This window comes from Podarcis bocagei, assembly GCF_964188305.1.
Source record: "Podarcis bocagei genome assembly, chromosome: 10".
Taxonomy (NCBI): domain Eukaryota; kingdom Metazoa; phylum Chordata; class Lepidosauria; order Squamata; family Lacertidae; genus Podarcis; species Podarcis bocagei.
The window spans coordinates 43,366,365-43,380,804 of record NC_138135.1 but is presented as its reverse complement, the minus strand read 5'-3'; the positions used below and the strand labels follow the sequence as shown (position 1 = coordinate 43,380,804).

Here is a 14,440-nt window from a genome sequence, read left to right as displayed (position 1 = left end):
TTCAGACTAAGCAATTTGGATTGAAGCCCATTTAATTTCAATAGAGGAAGTTACTTTAAAAATTGAGAATTAGTTAAAAAAGAAACTTAACACACACAACTATGAGGTTATTAGAAAAACGCTGTAAGCAAGGCTCAAATGGATCCTGGGTCACAAATTACAAACTGTACAGCATTTCCCAGGATATGTGAACATGGTTACATAGCAAATTAACAGAAAGTAACCTTTGGAAAAAAGTGGATAAGATTAGTACCTAGTGATTTGTTACTTTTACATTTCTCAATAAGGACTGGAATGTCATATCTTGTCACCACTATTTTCTTCTGTCCTTCAGCCTCTCTTTTTGAGAAGTTCAGACATGGATACCTATCTTACATTTTCTGTAGAAAAGGCAGGTGCAAAGAATTAATTCAGTTTCTCTGTAGCCTCTTACCCACCCCCCTTTAACACACCTTATCATTCAACAGTCCAAGTTCCTCCTTATCCTGTTTCTCTCTTTTCCTTTAGCTCAAACAGGAGTGCAGGTGCTGTCTTAAACCCTTTCCTAAAGCCTCTTTGAAGTAGCTCTCACACGTGAGCTGCTTCAAGTAAGACTTTTGCACATGGCTTTAATACCCACTCAGCTGATGTGCAGGGATTAAATCCTGCTGCCTTGGCTGTGCAATCTTGTTCCCTGCTGGGAATAGGGCAGCACAGCCAAGGCAGAATTAAACCTTGTCCTCCCACCCACCAGCTGATTATCAACAGTGACATTGGCTGATGGGCATGGTTTGGAGAAAGTGGCCTCACAGACCACATTAGAGCCTCTGACAGGGTTAGTCTTTGGTCTATGCTCTCCTTTAAGGTCAAGCACTTCGGCTCAGTTGTCTTGGTTCAGAGACTCTAGTTTTAGCATACAAACACATCCACTCTGAGTATAATCCCACCTGGAAGTGCCAGGGGATTGAAACTGGGACCTACTACATGAACCTTCTACCCCAGGACCTTCTACTCCTGGGTTGTGATTTTTCCCAAAGGCCCAACATTATTGTCAGCTAGCCAGCTGCATTCATTGCTGCACTTAGCAGAAGAAACACTCCCGGCAGCCAGCCATAAATTCCTTTCTTTATTTTCTTCTGACAAGATTACATGCAGAATAAACAAAGCAACCTGTCTCTCATGACGCGTTGCTCTAACTACTTTCTCTTTTCCCTCTCCCTCGAGACCAACAGAGCCAACGGCTCAGCCCCTTCCGTTTTCCCCTGTGACGTGGATCCCCCTCTCTCTGAAGCACCCCTTCCTCCCCAGACTCACTATCCTCTTCTCTGTCTTCTGAGGAGGACTCAGTACTGAGCAGTGGAGATCGTTCCCTGTATCCTCTAATTCTTTCCTCCCTCGCTGCCTGCAGTTCCCTGACAATTATGGTTCTCTCCATGGGCTCTCTCCCATTATGGAAGCCATGCCGTACTGTATGCTCATTTCCCAGTTCTACCTCGTCGCTTTTTGGGTGATCAGAAATATTTTCACCCTCATTCGCTCGAGATAATTTGTCCTGATGAACTGGATGCTTTCCAAATTTGAACAGCTGCACCCCAAGGGTTAATTTTAAAAGCTGCTCTGCAACCTTTTTGATGTTAAGTACCATCAGTGCCAACCTAGCAGTTCGAAAGCACGGCAAAGTGCAAGTAGATAAATAGGTACCGCTCTGGTGAGAAGGTAAACGGCGTTTCTGTGTGCTGCTCTGGTTTCGCCAGAAGCGGCTTAGTCATGCTGGCCACATGACCCGGAAAAACTGTCTGCGGAAGATGGACGAACACCGGCTCCCTCGGCCTGTAAAGCGAGATGAGCGCCGTAACCCCAGAGTCGTTTGCGAATGGACTTAATCATCAGGGGTCCCTTTACTATCAGTGTGGTTCTGCTCTGTTTTGAGGAGAGCTTATCGCTATTTGAAGAGCTGACTTGTCACAAAACACTCCCCAGGGACTAAGAAATCCACATCCCTTGTCTGCGCACCTCTGTATAAACCACACATGAGACCTCTCAACTCAGCCTACCTAGCTGGCCCCACTTGTGAAACAGAAAGCATCTCACCAAAAGCTGGCTTGCAGGTCCTGGTTTTCAGCTTCCTATGCAGAAAACTACGTTTTGTTTCCAGGAATTTCACCACTGTGGCTGACTCATCCTACCAGCCTGTCTAGTCAAAGCATTGGCAACCTTCACACCAGGCAGGCTAGTTAGCATGCAGCCCAGACACCTGTCAAACATCTCTTTGCGCTTCTAAGGAGTGAATCACGCACTACTAAGACACCCCCCCCCAATCCCTGGAGGTGTGTCCTCAATGTGAGAGGATATCAGTTAGTCCCCCAAGGAATGAGTCAGCCTTAAGGCATCACTTTTCTTTTTCTTGGAGTGACACCCTCTTTCCTTGAGAACCTCATTCTTCATGACAGCTAAGGAGCTGTCAAGTGAGCCACAGAAGCTCTTGGGACATTAAACTACAAGCCTGAGCATGCAAGCAAGGCAAGGAATGTGGGGGAATTGCCCTTTTCCCTACTTGCTTGCAGAAGTAGCAGGTGCCTTCATTAGGCACATTGTGTTGATCTAGTTGTTCTTCCCAAGCAGAGGTTGTCTTGTTTACTCCAGTGTCAAGGAATTCAGAGTTCTTTGTTCATGTATCCAGAACTGATGAACCAGAAAGAAGCTTTGTAGATTTGATAGGTGCCATTTGTTTTGTGAGATATCTCTTTGGTACATGCAATTTCAGTCGTCTGCATTATTTATTCAGGAGTCTCACCAAGTTCAGTGGAACCTATTCTCAAGTAAACATACCACCTTAGTGTGTAGGTGTGTTTTGTTTTGAAGCTGTTGAGGGGTATGGTTTGCCATTCCTTATTAACTTGAGTTATAATGCAAATAGGTCATCCGAATCTTAAATTGTAACGAGCATTTCAGCAAGAACAGTTACCAGCCAATTGTGGAAAGGAAGATATAGTCCTGCTGTCAAAACGGGATTATGAAAGGTTGCTGTTAAAACTGTATAAAGCACATATATTAATGCAGTATTTCAAGGATGGCTGTCGTTTAAATATAAACCAACATATAATCTGTGTACTGCCGGTGCCAAATTCCAGTTTAATCTGATAAGGAGTTTTAACAGCTGTAGTATTTGCAAGAATCAGCTAGCAGACTACAGACTTCACTTTAAAATATGCAAACCGAAAATCCCCAGCACCAACAAGGTGTTGGAGAAGAAGGTACCAGCCTGTGGCAGATAAGCATTAAGAACTGAATATATGACATTTCATTTGAGGCATTCCACTGCTGTCATAGTGAGCTGATCTCTCCTTTTATGTGAGCATTTGCGTGGCAGGATGCAAGGTAATCTTTAGTTTGTACCTCCTGTTTTCATTCTAAAGATGCTGTAATTTAGAGATCGGTATAGAATAGTCTTCTTTTGACTCATTTAGATCTCTTCATATCTCCTTCACGTGTAAGGTATGAGAAGCTTTCTTGGATTTTCTATGAGTCAGTTCAGACATAAGCAAATTGTGGTTTGGCCATCAATAATAGGATTCGAATTGCAGCACTTCTTTTCTCCATCCCTGGTTTAAACAGATGTCTCAATTAGGCAGCATGGATTGTGAAAACCATGGTTTGTTTCAACATCAGCATTGAAAGCCCAGTTTACAGTTTTGGTTTTGGGACAAAACAGTTTTTGCAAACTACGAGGGGAGGCAGAAAAAGGAAGGCATAAACCTCTAGCCTATTCATAACAGCCAAGCATACTTTAGCTGCTACATCTTAGTGGGGATAGTATACATCAGTCTTCTGGGTTGAACCCCTGCCCACTTTTTACTTTAACTTCCCTTATGATGAAATACATTTCTGCACTTAAAACGAGATTTTAAATTGGGCCGCAAATACAGAAACTTCATGCACCTTCACCCCCTTTCTCCAAGGCCTTCATGGGCAGCTTATCTTCTCCCACATCCCCTGAAAATATGCTTTAGAGACACTTTGGACCTTCCAAAGTATGTGAGAAGTGAAATAAGATCAGCAGGGGGAAGGGGGAATTGGGGGGGAAATGACCTACACACACTGCTGTCTGCAGAAGCTTCTGCCAGATCCAAGCCCCTTTCACAAAGCGCTACTTACGTTCATAGAAGTGCACTCTTGGATTGAACTCAGAGTTCTCAACCTTGTTCCAAGCTTTTAATCTTCCTCTTGTGGAATAACATAATTCAATAAAAGCAAGTTTTGAATCAGTTTATTTGATTTGTTTGCAATAGAAGATGCCTGAGAAGTTTAACAATGGGCTACAACTTATGCATTCCCTTTTACCCGTAATGTTGCTAAAATTTCTAGAAGCTGCTCTCAGTGGTATTTATCCTTGCCCTTCTCCTCCATTCACTCTCTTACATACAGAAGCTATATTCTCTGACTTACCTAAGCTGTTGGTTTTCCTAGTTTTTGTTGGTGGCTTGTAGCATATTTGGGCTGAAACCATACATGCAATTATGGACATGGTTGGAACCACAATGTGAATGCAGGCCATTGGCTGTGGAATATGAGGACCAAGTCTTGAACTACCTTCCCTGTATAGTTGCTGTTTGTGTGGTTGCACCACACACTGCTCTGATAATATTTAAAATACAGAGACCAAGTAGAAAAGAAGGATGATGTGCTTACTCCCTGTGGTTGCATAGCACGAAGGGCATCCATATGATGTACCCATGTCAGATGATTTTCCTGTTTCAAAGTATTGTAGCTACTTTGAAACATTCTTGAATGTTGCCTCTTTTACCAAAATGTCCTGCGTTTCAAGGAGCCTAGCCTTGTTTTTAAGAGATTCAGTATTTCATATTCTGATGCCTGTTTTAAGAATGCTTCCCCAAATGTAGAATGGCTACCCCATACTGTATGCAAAGGATCTAGGAACATTGTCTTCACTTCCAGTAGAGAGCACCAGCCTTACAATGCAATACCAAACATGTTAACTCTGAATTTATGTCCCACTTAATTCAACAGGTCTTTCTTTCTAGTATAAATGTGCTTAGGGTGGCATGCGTAGAGTGATTTTATCCCCCCTTTTTTAAAAAAAAAGTATAATTTCGGTGTAGAGCAATAACACAGGTAAAAGACATAAACAATTTCGGGAGTGAAAAATTAGTCCTGCAAAGTCATTATAGTAAGTTGGAAAATTATTGATTGTAAAATGAAATTTCTGTTGGGTTTCAAGTATTTTTAATTAGAGAAAATAATTTTAGTATCTGCCTCAGGTAGGTTTTAATTGCCATCATCAATTTTCCTGTTATTGCAGATTTCAGACAGCCTCATAATGGAGTACTTTGAAAAATACAAGCACAGAATGAATGAGCTGGAAGCTTTTAATATGGTAAAATAACAGTTCCGGAAAAGTTGTTTTGTATGTTTATGTTAGGCCACAGTTGGGTTGTGTTAAACTTTTACGATGGGGTGGATCAGTTTATATTGTGATATACTCTCTACAGGAAGAAAAAAACCAACCCTTAACTGGGAGCATATTCTCTTCCAAAATTATATTAGGTGTCAGTAGAATAATGAGAACATATGGAGATTCTTTTTCAAGTATAATAAATGTTAAAAAAAAAGTTGGGCTCCTTTTGAACCCATATTGGTCTCTGTTCGTTCCTTTTAATACATTTCATTGTTGGTTCCCTTTTAACAAGATTTCTGCCACTTGCAATGTGCTTTGCATGCTGAGTTATACCTCAAAGCTACTTAATAATAGATGCCATGCCTATTGCATTTCACAGACTTTGATCTTTATTGCACTGATTTTCTGAAGATGTCCAATAGGGTAGACTTGGCAAGGTTGCACTTGTACTGTTTCTTTGGCAGTGCCCACCTTCCTTAACTGTTTTGATGGGAAAGAGTTGAAGAGTCTGGTAGTACAGGATCAATGCCAAGGGCCATTTTGATAACCTATCATGAGAAAAAAGATCGTAGCTAATTATATATATGTAACTAACAAAATTTGCATAACAAATTATTGAATGACTAACCCCCTGCCGTGGACAAATTCTGTCTTACTAAATGTACCTCCTTGTCAGCCTGAGTGAAAAACTACTGGCCCAGTACCTTTGAAGTTCATAATTAATCCCTGTAAAATAATGAGATGAAATATATAATAATTTCTCTGTTTTCAAAGAAGTGTCTCCTGAAATGTAGCACCAAACAACAAAACAAGATGGAAACTGTATTGGAGGGACATTACTTTTTTGCAGTAATGGAATTATAATTTCTCTCCTGTGGCTAAATGTTTCTTTCAGTTGAAAGTTGTTCTGGGACCTTGTATTGAGGTGCTGATTCTTCTAGATCGTCTCTGCTACCTCAAAGAACAGGTAATTCTTAGCAACGTGACACAGCAGAATAATACTTTTTCGTATTAAGAAAACAACAGCATGCATGATTTTCACAGATTTGGAAAAGTTTTAAGTGTCCAATCCATCATTCCCAATGTTGTGCCGCAGATGTTTTTACTTTGGGAAATCTGTTGCAGTAAAGTTTTTATGTTCTTTTAATTGCATGGTAAATTACCAGTAATAAAGAAACAACATTGCCTAAACAGATATTTTGACTGTTAGTAGTTGAAGCGCTCAAACCATTTTGACTTTGCAAATGCTGCTGTTTTCTGCATAATCTTAATATTAAGGTAACACCTTTATTTAATATGCAACCAGTTGCTGTTTCCAGCAGGTATGTGTCTGTGATGCATGGTACCTTCAGCAACATGGTTCATCCCTAGCTGTTCAAGTAACATTGATCCAGAATCAAGTTATCATTGATATGGACTACCAGCAATTTCAATGACTGTCTGTAGCAGCGTTGTTTGGTTCATGGGAATTTTTCTGTCCATAAACACTTCACATTTTGCTATCTAAGAAAGCCAGAGTCTGTACCCTTGGACAAAAATGTGCTCTAATCAGCTGTAATCTTGGTAAAGGATATGTTTTAAGCTTACTACTTGCAGACCATTTTACATATTCATCTGTTCTCATGCAAGCACTGGAATCACCACACTCACAACGATCTCACTTGCATACTACTCCAGAGATTGCTAAATGTATGAAATGGACCATTGTGTCAGTACTAGAAATAAAGGGGGTGATTTTCCTCATCTCGGGAATGAGAAATCACTTCTTCTTAGAAAGGCTGGTGGTGAACAAGCTGCGCTTAAATCTGTACATAGTGATTTAAGTAGGAGAGTAGGAGAGTTGTCTTATGTTTTTTTCCATCCTTTGACCCAAGGAGCAAACTGCATGCATGTTATTGGGGCTGGCACTGATAACGTGCAGTGAAATTTTTGCAGAATATCTGACCTTTCGCAAATAATGAACCATTGAATCGATACCTAACTTTTCTTCTTCTTTGCTTTTACAAGCACATCCATTGAGCTGCTCTGCTTTTCCTCCACAATTTTAAGTCCTTTAGAGAATCACAGAATCATAGAGAAGATTTATCCTAAGGGAGTTTTATTTTGTCTGCAGTGCAGCACTCGAACAATTGATTTATAATAAATGTGTGCTTTTATTCTTACCGGTTATTTTTAGAGGAACTGTTGAAATATTTAAATAACTATGTAACTTTTTTCTTTTTGCAAATGCCAACTAGTTTTAAATTATGAAAGCTTCAGTTCCACGAGCCCCCCTTCAGCAGGTGCACATAAAACAGCACTTCTTCTTCCCCTGGATTTCAAAAACCAAAATATGGATTTCAAAAGCACTGCGCAAGTGGGGCTGGAAGTCAGAAACTTCACATGATGTGAGGTTATTGCTTCATAGACCTCTAGTGATCTGCACAGTAGTATTCTGAATTCACAAGAGAAAAGGGAAATCATTTCAGTAGCATTCATCACTGACTTAACTTTACTAAATTTACTGTTGAATGAGATTTATGCCCATGCTGCCAGCATATCTAGCATTGCTTTTCTGTGCCGTTCTGCTAGCGTTAGTTATTATTGTAGTTATGCCAGTGGCAGCACAAGAGATTTTGGTGCCTGAGGCTGCAAAGCCAAATGATGCCTCCTGAGCATAATACATATAAAATATAAAACAAATAATTGACAAATGTGCTGCCCTTTAATGATACCTCCCCAATCTGCCTTTGGCCAGCCCTGCCATACAGCTGACATAGCAAAAGTTGGCATAAGATATTTTGACTTTGTGTCGGAAGAAAAAGCAACCCAAAGTGATGAAGGCACGTTAATGAAGGCACTTCTCGTCTCACCTGCCTACCTTGTTTAGATAAGAAGTTCTGTTAACTTATGCTGTTGCTACAGTGCAGTCTCCTGCACATGTTGACAGAGGGCAGCTCATAATATCAGCTTGAAGGAGAACGTGTCAGGCAGAGCATGGGAGAAAAGTTCTGCCTTCGCTTCTTAAGACAGCTGCTGGGCTCTTGGGCTAGTGGATAGAATCTGATGAACTAAGAGCTCCGTGTAGTTTTAGTAGCAAATTCACAAGAAAATAACTAAGAACAATAAAACAGCCTCCTTTCAAAACCATAGCTTTTGAAATTGTAATTGGCAGCAGTGAAACTTCAAGCAAACACTGGAGGATGAATGTTAGACACACTTTGTGTGTGTAACAGAATTTGTTCAGTGAATTTTATTTTTTTAGGAAAAAACATATTGCCGTATCTGAGCTTTCAAGTCAAATTCCTTTCTGATGTACTCTGATCAAGTATTATTTTACAGGACAACATTGCCTGGTCTGGACTGGTAAAATTATTTGATCCCATAAAATCCCCCAGATGCTATGCAGTTGTGGCTCTGAAGAAACAGACTTTCACATGCAAGTAAATTGATCTAATGCTGGGAACTGATACTGCTGTTGTACTTTAAACACAAAGGTTTTTTTTTTACACTTACTCTTCTGTTATCAACTGTTCTGTTAATGGCTTCTTTTTAAAGTTTCAATGTTTTATAAATCAGGAAATATGTACAAGAAAAACAAAAATAAACTATCCTTTGTATACCATCAAGTACCTGTAACATCAAGTGTGAAATTTTACCTTTGCCTTACGTGGATAGTACAACAGGATTGTAAAATTTCCATGAAAAATAAGCCAAGCAAGGAGTAGAAGAGAGAGGTCCATGATCATATAAAGGTAAAGGTAAAGGTACCCCTGCCCGTACGGGCCAGTCGTAACCGACTCTGGGGTTGCGTGCTCATCTCGCTTAAGAGGCCGGGAGCCAGCGCTGTCCGGAGACACTTCCGGGTCACGTGGCCAGCGTGACGAAGCTGCTCTGGCGAGCCAGCACCAGCGCAGCGCACGGAAACGCCGTTTACCTTCCAGCTATAAAGTGGTACCTATTTATCTACTTGCACTTAGGGGTGCTTTTGAACTGCTAGGTGGGCAGGAGCTGGGACCGAACGATGGGAGCTCACCCCGCTGCGGGGATTCGAACCACCGACCATACGATCGGCAAGTCCTAGGCACTGAGGTTTTACCCACAGCACCACCCGCGTCCCCACGATCATATATCCCACTTTAAAGCTTTTTAGATCATTTATCCGCTAATCCCTTTATACTGCCATCCTGTTTTTTTGTTCTGAAGATAGACATTGTGAAAGAATTTGAACAGTTTGGATCCTAGAGGCTTAAAGACTTCATTCCTGATGCTCCCCCACTGGCCAAACACATGTGGAAAAATTAGTTCAGGGACTCAAAGCTCGCCTGTCTAGCTTGATATCAGGTTGGTAACTTTATCTGGCAACTGCAGGTTAAGGAACAGGCCTTGTGAGATCTTAATCCTTTGAATTTCTCTTAGCATCCAAGAGTTTGGTATCCAAAATTCACAAGTTGCTTATTAATAAGGATATGAGCACAGTGGATGATGGGGGTGGGGCATGGAAACTAGATTGTAACATCAGTATTGACAATGACTGTTGGAACTGTACGTGGGGAAAATTCCCTTTTAAATCCATCTCTTCTTCCACAAGAGAACTAGTGTTGGAATATTAACAGAAATGGTACATCACATCTCTCTGTTTGACACACATCAGCTTTCCCTGTTCCACCCTTTGTTGGAGAAGGGCGGTGCAAGGATACAAGAACCTTCTGACATATGTGGTGGACCTGCAGCAAGGTTAACAAATTTTGGGACCATGTTTCCTCCAAAATAGAGGAGAGTGCCTTGTTAAATCCTCTGATCTGACACTGTTGAATCTATTCCAAGAAGAGAATGCTGACTTTCACTATGAACCTTTAATTGGCTTCTGTTAATGACAGCCATATCAATAATGGGCAAAGTCTGAAAGGACCCAGAAGGAGCAACCCTGGACAGTTGAGTTAGCCAAGCTTGGCAGATTGCACTCATTGAAAATGAAACACAGAAACTTTTTTTTTTTTTTGGTGGACTGTTTCTTTTTTATTGGTTATACGAGTGAGAGCAATAATAATAGAAGGGTCCCTGCAGCATTTAGAACCTTCTTGACAGTGTAATTTTCTTTGTCTTTTCTGTGTTTGGATACCTGGAACTCCCCCCCCCCCCAATCATTGAGTTTGGTCTATGTAATGCCCTGTATCTCTGCTGCATATTGTAGGGCAGTTATTCAATTAAATAAATTCGATAAAGACTAAATGTATGAAAAATGAGATCTAAATCGCCTCCTGCCCCCTCTTATTATTTGCATCTTCATATGGGGGATTTTAGTTTGTTTTTTAAGCCAGTAAGAAACAAATGCCTCCTCCCACAGTGCCACTGCCCCCAATTTATTTTGGATCCCCCTGCGACTGCTTTTAATTTTTTAATCAAAACGTAAAGCTCTCCAGTCCCAGATTTCCTGTATCTTAGCTGTCCTCTTGAACATCTTCAGTGTCCTTTTGCCCTTATGGGGAGGAAGGTTCTGCCCATCTCATCTGTCTTATCACGACAGAACTGACTGTGACTAACCTCATTCAGCTTAGCCTGCTGTGAAAATACTTGGGAGAAGAAGCAGGAAGGAACTTGTGGCTGTCTCTTCTATTGCCTATATCTAAGGGCATAGTGCAATAGCTGCTGGATCATAAAGGACTGTGGATACAGCAGTGGATATTGGAAACAAGAAAGATGATGAATGAATTCCCCGAAGAGCTCACCCGTAGAAGGCTCAGGAAGCACCCATTGCTGTGATATGCTGCTCCATTATCTCACAGAAGCATTTCCCAGCTGCTCAGTGCAGTCTTGGCTCATCTGCATAGTCGGTGCATAGTTGTTACTCATTTGTTTTTGACGATCCTACTTTCTAGTTTTTGCATGAAATAAATGGTATTTCCTACATATGTTGCATTGACACAAGTGATAGAAATATGACCGACAACATCCACTTCTCCTATTACACGACAAGGCAGGGAGCTATGAACCTCTGGCTCATGCAGTGATGAACATATATTTGCCTATTTTGAGGTACACATGAAATAGGGTGGCATTCAGTAGTGTACCCTCCGCTAACAAAGACAACCATCAGCAAAACAGGTAGAGGAGGTGTTCTCAGTGATTTCTGCTTCTCCTTCTGCACTCCCCATCTGCTGCAGAAGGTTCCTTAACCTCCCAGAGCAGATTTTGGGGGGCAAGGGACTGAGGAAAAGGAGGAATTGCCAAAAAAAATTACCTCCTTTACCATTTGGTGGATAGATACCTTTCATCAGTGGAGGAGACACCATCACATATGATTCATAATGCATAAAGGTGTCCTAAGATTCTTCTCGTTGAGAAAATTCATATCTATTTTAAAGTACATTGCTCAATGTCAAAAGTTGTTTTTTAAAATATTTTTTTTATTCCACATTATCAACATCACACAAAACTAATTAATTATCCCTTCTGGACTTCCCCTAAACGCACACACACATACACACACCTGTTTCCAATGTCTCCCCTTTGTTTCCTTGCACACCTTATATTTTCCATTCAATCTCAATTCTATTAATAACCTTGATACATGGTACTTCATAGATGCGCTCAGTGTCAAAAGTTTTTGAAACGATGGCACAATATTTCTTTTTAAATTTTTTTGTTATAAGTATATGTTCACTAGAACTGGGGAATAGCTTATATTGGTGTGGAATAAGTTCTTTCCTTCCTCTCCTCTTGTGTTTTTATAAGCACCTTTAAAAAAATTGGCTTCCTTTATAATATGTCACCAAATTTGATGAGATTTTAAATGGATTACATTTGCAGACTGGTTATGATAGAATTATCCATACACTAGTGAGTGTTCTTGAGGATCTTTCCATTCTGTGGTATCTGTTGCTGCTGGTATAAAATCTGTTGTCATTTTTCAGGTTGGGCAACAGTCCATAAAAAAAATAAAAATTAGAATTTGAGTAGGAATCATCTATAAAATATTATGAGAGAGAGAAATATAATATTGTAAAATGTGATTATGCACCTGCGTTACTCTACCGGCAACTTTTGTAGCCAAGCCCCTACTGAAATTGTAATTACCTAAGAGCTTCCTTGCTAACAAGAGCTCCATGCTGATGTTTTTAGGCTGGTCCATATACTTTAAAAACCTCTGCTTGTATAAACTACCATATGAACCAATCTGACTTTGCCTCTTGCTGTTGAATTAAACATGAAAGAGCAGTATTTGCTGACGTGGCGGCATCATGCTGCAATTAAGTCCTCTGTGTGGTTGTGTCCACATAGTTCCTTATTGCAGATAATTTTTGGCCCTATGAAGTGACCCTGTGGCATCTGAAGTGGCATATTTGCAAATTCAAGTTTTTCAGGGCATGAGCTCTGCGCATTCCGCAACTAACTGAAAATGCCCTCAGACTCTGTAGGTAGCCTGGATTTAGTTACTGGTGCTACTGGCTACATGAAGACAAATTTATTTGTTGATGTTTTCATCCTTATGAGTAGCCTCATTAAACCTGCAGATGTTCTGTCAGTGGGAAGTAAATGAGAGGTTGCTATTTTAAGTCACAACACTTTTTAATAACAGTTTTACAGCGTACAATGTAGATGAGAAACCTTCTGTTCCCATGCATAAAACTTAGTTTATTTAATTACCTCCAAATTAACAGCATACGTATTAGAATCATGTATAATTAGTAAAACAAACATTTAATATGAATTGTTTTGAAAGATTGCACAGAAAGCAAATGATTACTCACTAGAAGTCAGTAGTTGTTGTGTGACAGAGTTAAAGAGTCCCAAACGTTGCAATCATAACCCCACTTACCTGCAGTTGAACTCAGTAGGACTTACTTATGAGTAAAAATAGGATTGCACTATAGTTATTTAATATTGCTTTCTACCATTCCGAAAAAGGAAAATCAATTTCTCCTAATGCTGGCATAACACTGTTATTGTAAAATTGCTAAAAAATGTGTTCAGGATTATTATACTGTGCATTAGTGGTGTGTATGTGTGTGGTTGAAAACTTTCATATTGAAAAAGAATTCCCATTGGATTAAAGCTATTGTGATTCTTATAAATTAAAAAATTTGCCTGCCTTTCACGAGGTCCCGCCATGACTTAATGCAGCCACCACAAAAGAATGTGCCATCTACAGTGGTGCCCCGCAAGACGAATGCCTCGCAAGACGGAAAACCTGCTAGACGAAAGGGTTTTCCGTTTTTTGATGCGCTTCACAAGACGAATTTCCCTATGGGCTTGCTTCGCAAGACGAAAACGTCTTGCGATTTTTTTCGCTCCCCCCCCCTTTTTCTAAGCCGCTAATAGCCTTTTAGCCGCTAATCCGCTAAGCCTTTAATAGCCGCTAAACCGCTAATAGCGCTAATCCGCTAAGCCGCTAATAGGGTTGCTTCGCAAGATGAAAAAACTGCTAGACGAAGAGACTCGCGGAACGGATTATTTTCGTCTTGCGAGGCACCACTGTATTGTCCCTGCTTAAGAAGTAACTGGGCAAGAATAGAAATCTCTGGCAGCACTAAGAGCTAAAGGCAGACCATTTTCTTTCCTCAACTCTTGTTTCCTATGTCAGGATGTGTGTCACGGTATCAGCAGCCATACCCAAGAATCAGGCTGTGAGCACCACAGCAGGAGCCCAGGAAGAAGTATGAAATGAGATGGCAGGTGTTACTGTTGGATAAGATAGTGGAAATTGTATTCTCTGTTTTGCTTGGGCCGTGTCATTTGAGCAAGAGCAAGAAATCTCTGCCTTTGGAACCTTCACAAGAGATGGGGTGTCAGCAGGAGCCTGTTTCTCAAGGACTAGGCTTGACCTGCGGCAGGTTTGCGGCACAATCCTAACTCTTCCTAATTAAATAGGGCTTTCTCCCAGGTGAGGGGTTAGGATCACAGCCTTCCTTTTAAGGATTGCTGTCAGGCTTCGGGCAATCGGTTTCCTCCCCTGTGGCCGTAGATAAGAAGATCAAACGAAAGGAACGTTTCACCAGTTAAATTCTTTAATAATTACAGTGAAAGAAAGAAAAAACATCTCCTAGAATGGCGGTGTTCCCAATT

The 14,440-nt window shown here is 40.6% G+C and overlaps 1 protein-coding gene across 2 annotated transcripts in view; it reads left to right on the top strand.

Annotated features, from left to right (window-relative positions):
• METTL25 (methyltransferase like 25) overlaps window positions 1-9,003 on the top strand; it is a gene marked incomplete at its 5' end in the record, with an annotated part of 49,810 nt that extends 40,807 nt beyond the window's left edge. For both annotated transcript variants that reach the window (XM_081211242.1, XM_081211241.1), the window contains 3 exons: window positions 5,300-5,374; window positions 6,291-6,362; window positions 8,717-9,003. In XM_081211242.1, coding sequence (XP_081067368.1) covers window positions 5,300-5,374; window positions 6,291-6,362; window positions 8,717-8,821 — 252 coding nt within the window. In that variant the 3' untranslated portion in view covers window positions 8,822-9,003. The remainder of the gene's footprint in view (window positions 1-5,299; window positions 5,375-6,290; window positions 6,363-8,716) is intronic.
• Window positions 9,004-14,440: the final 5,437 nt, after the last annotated feature.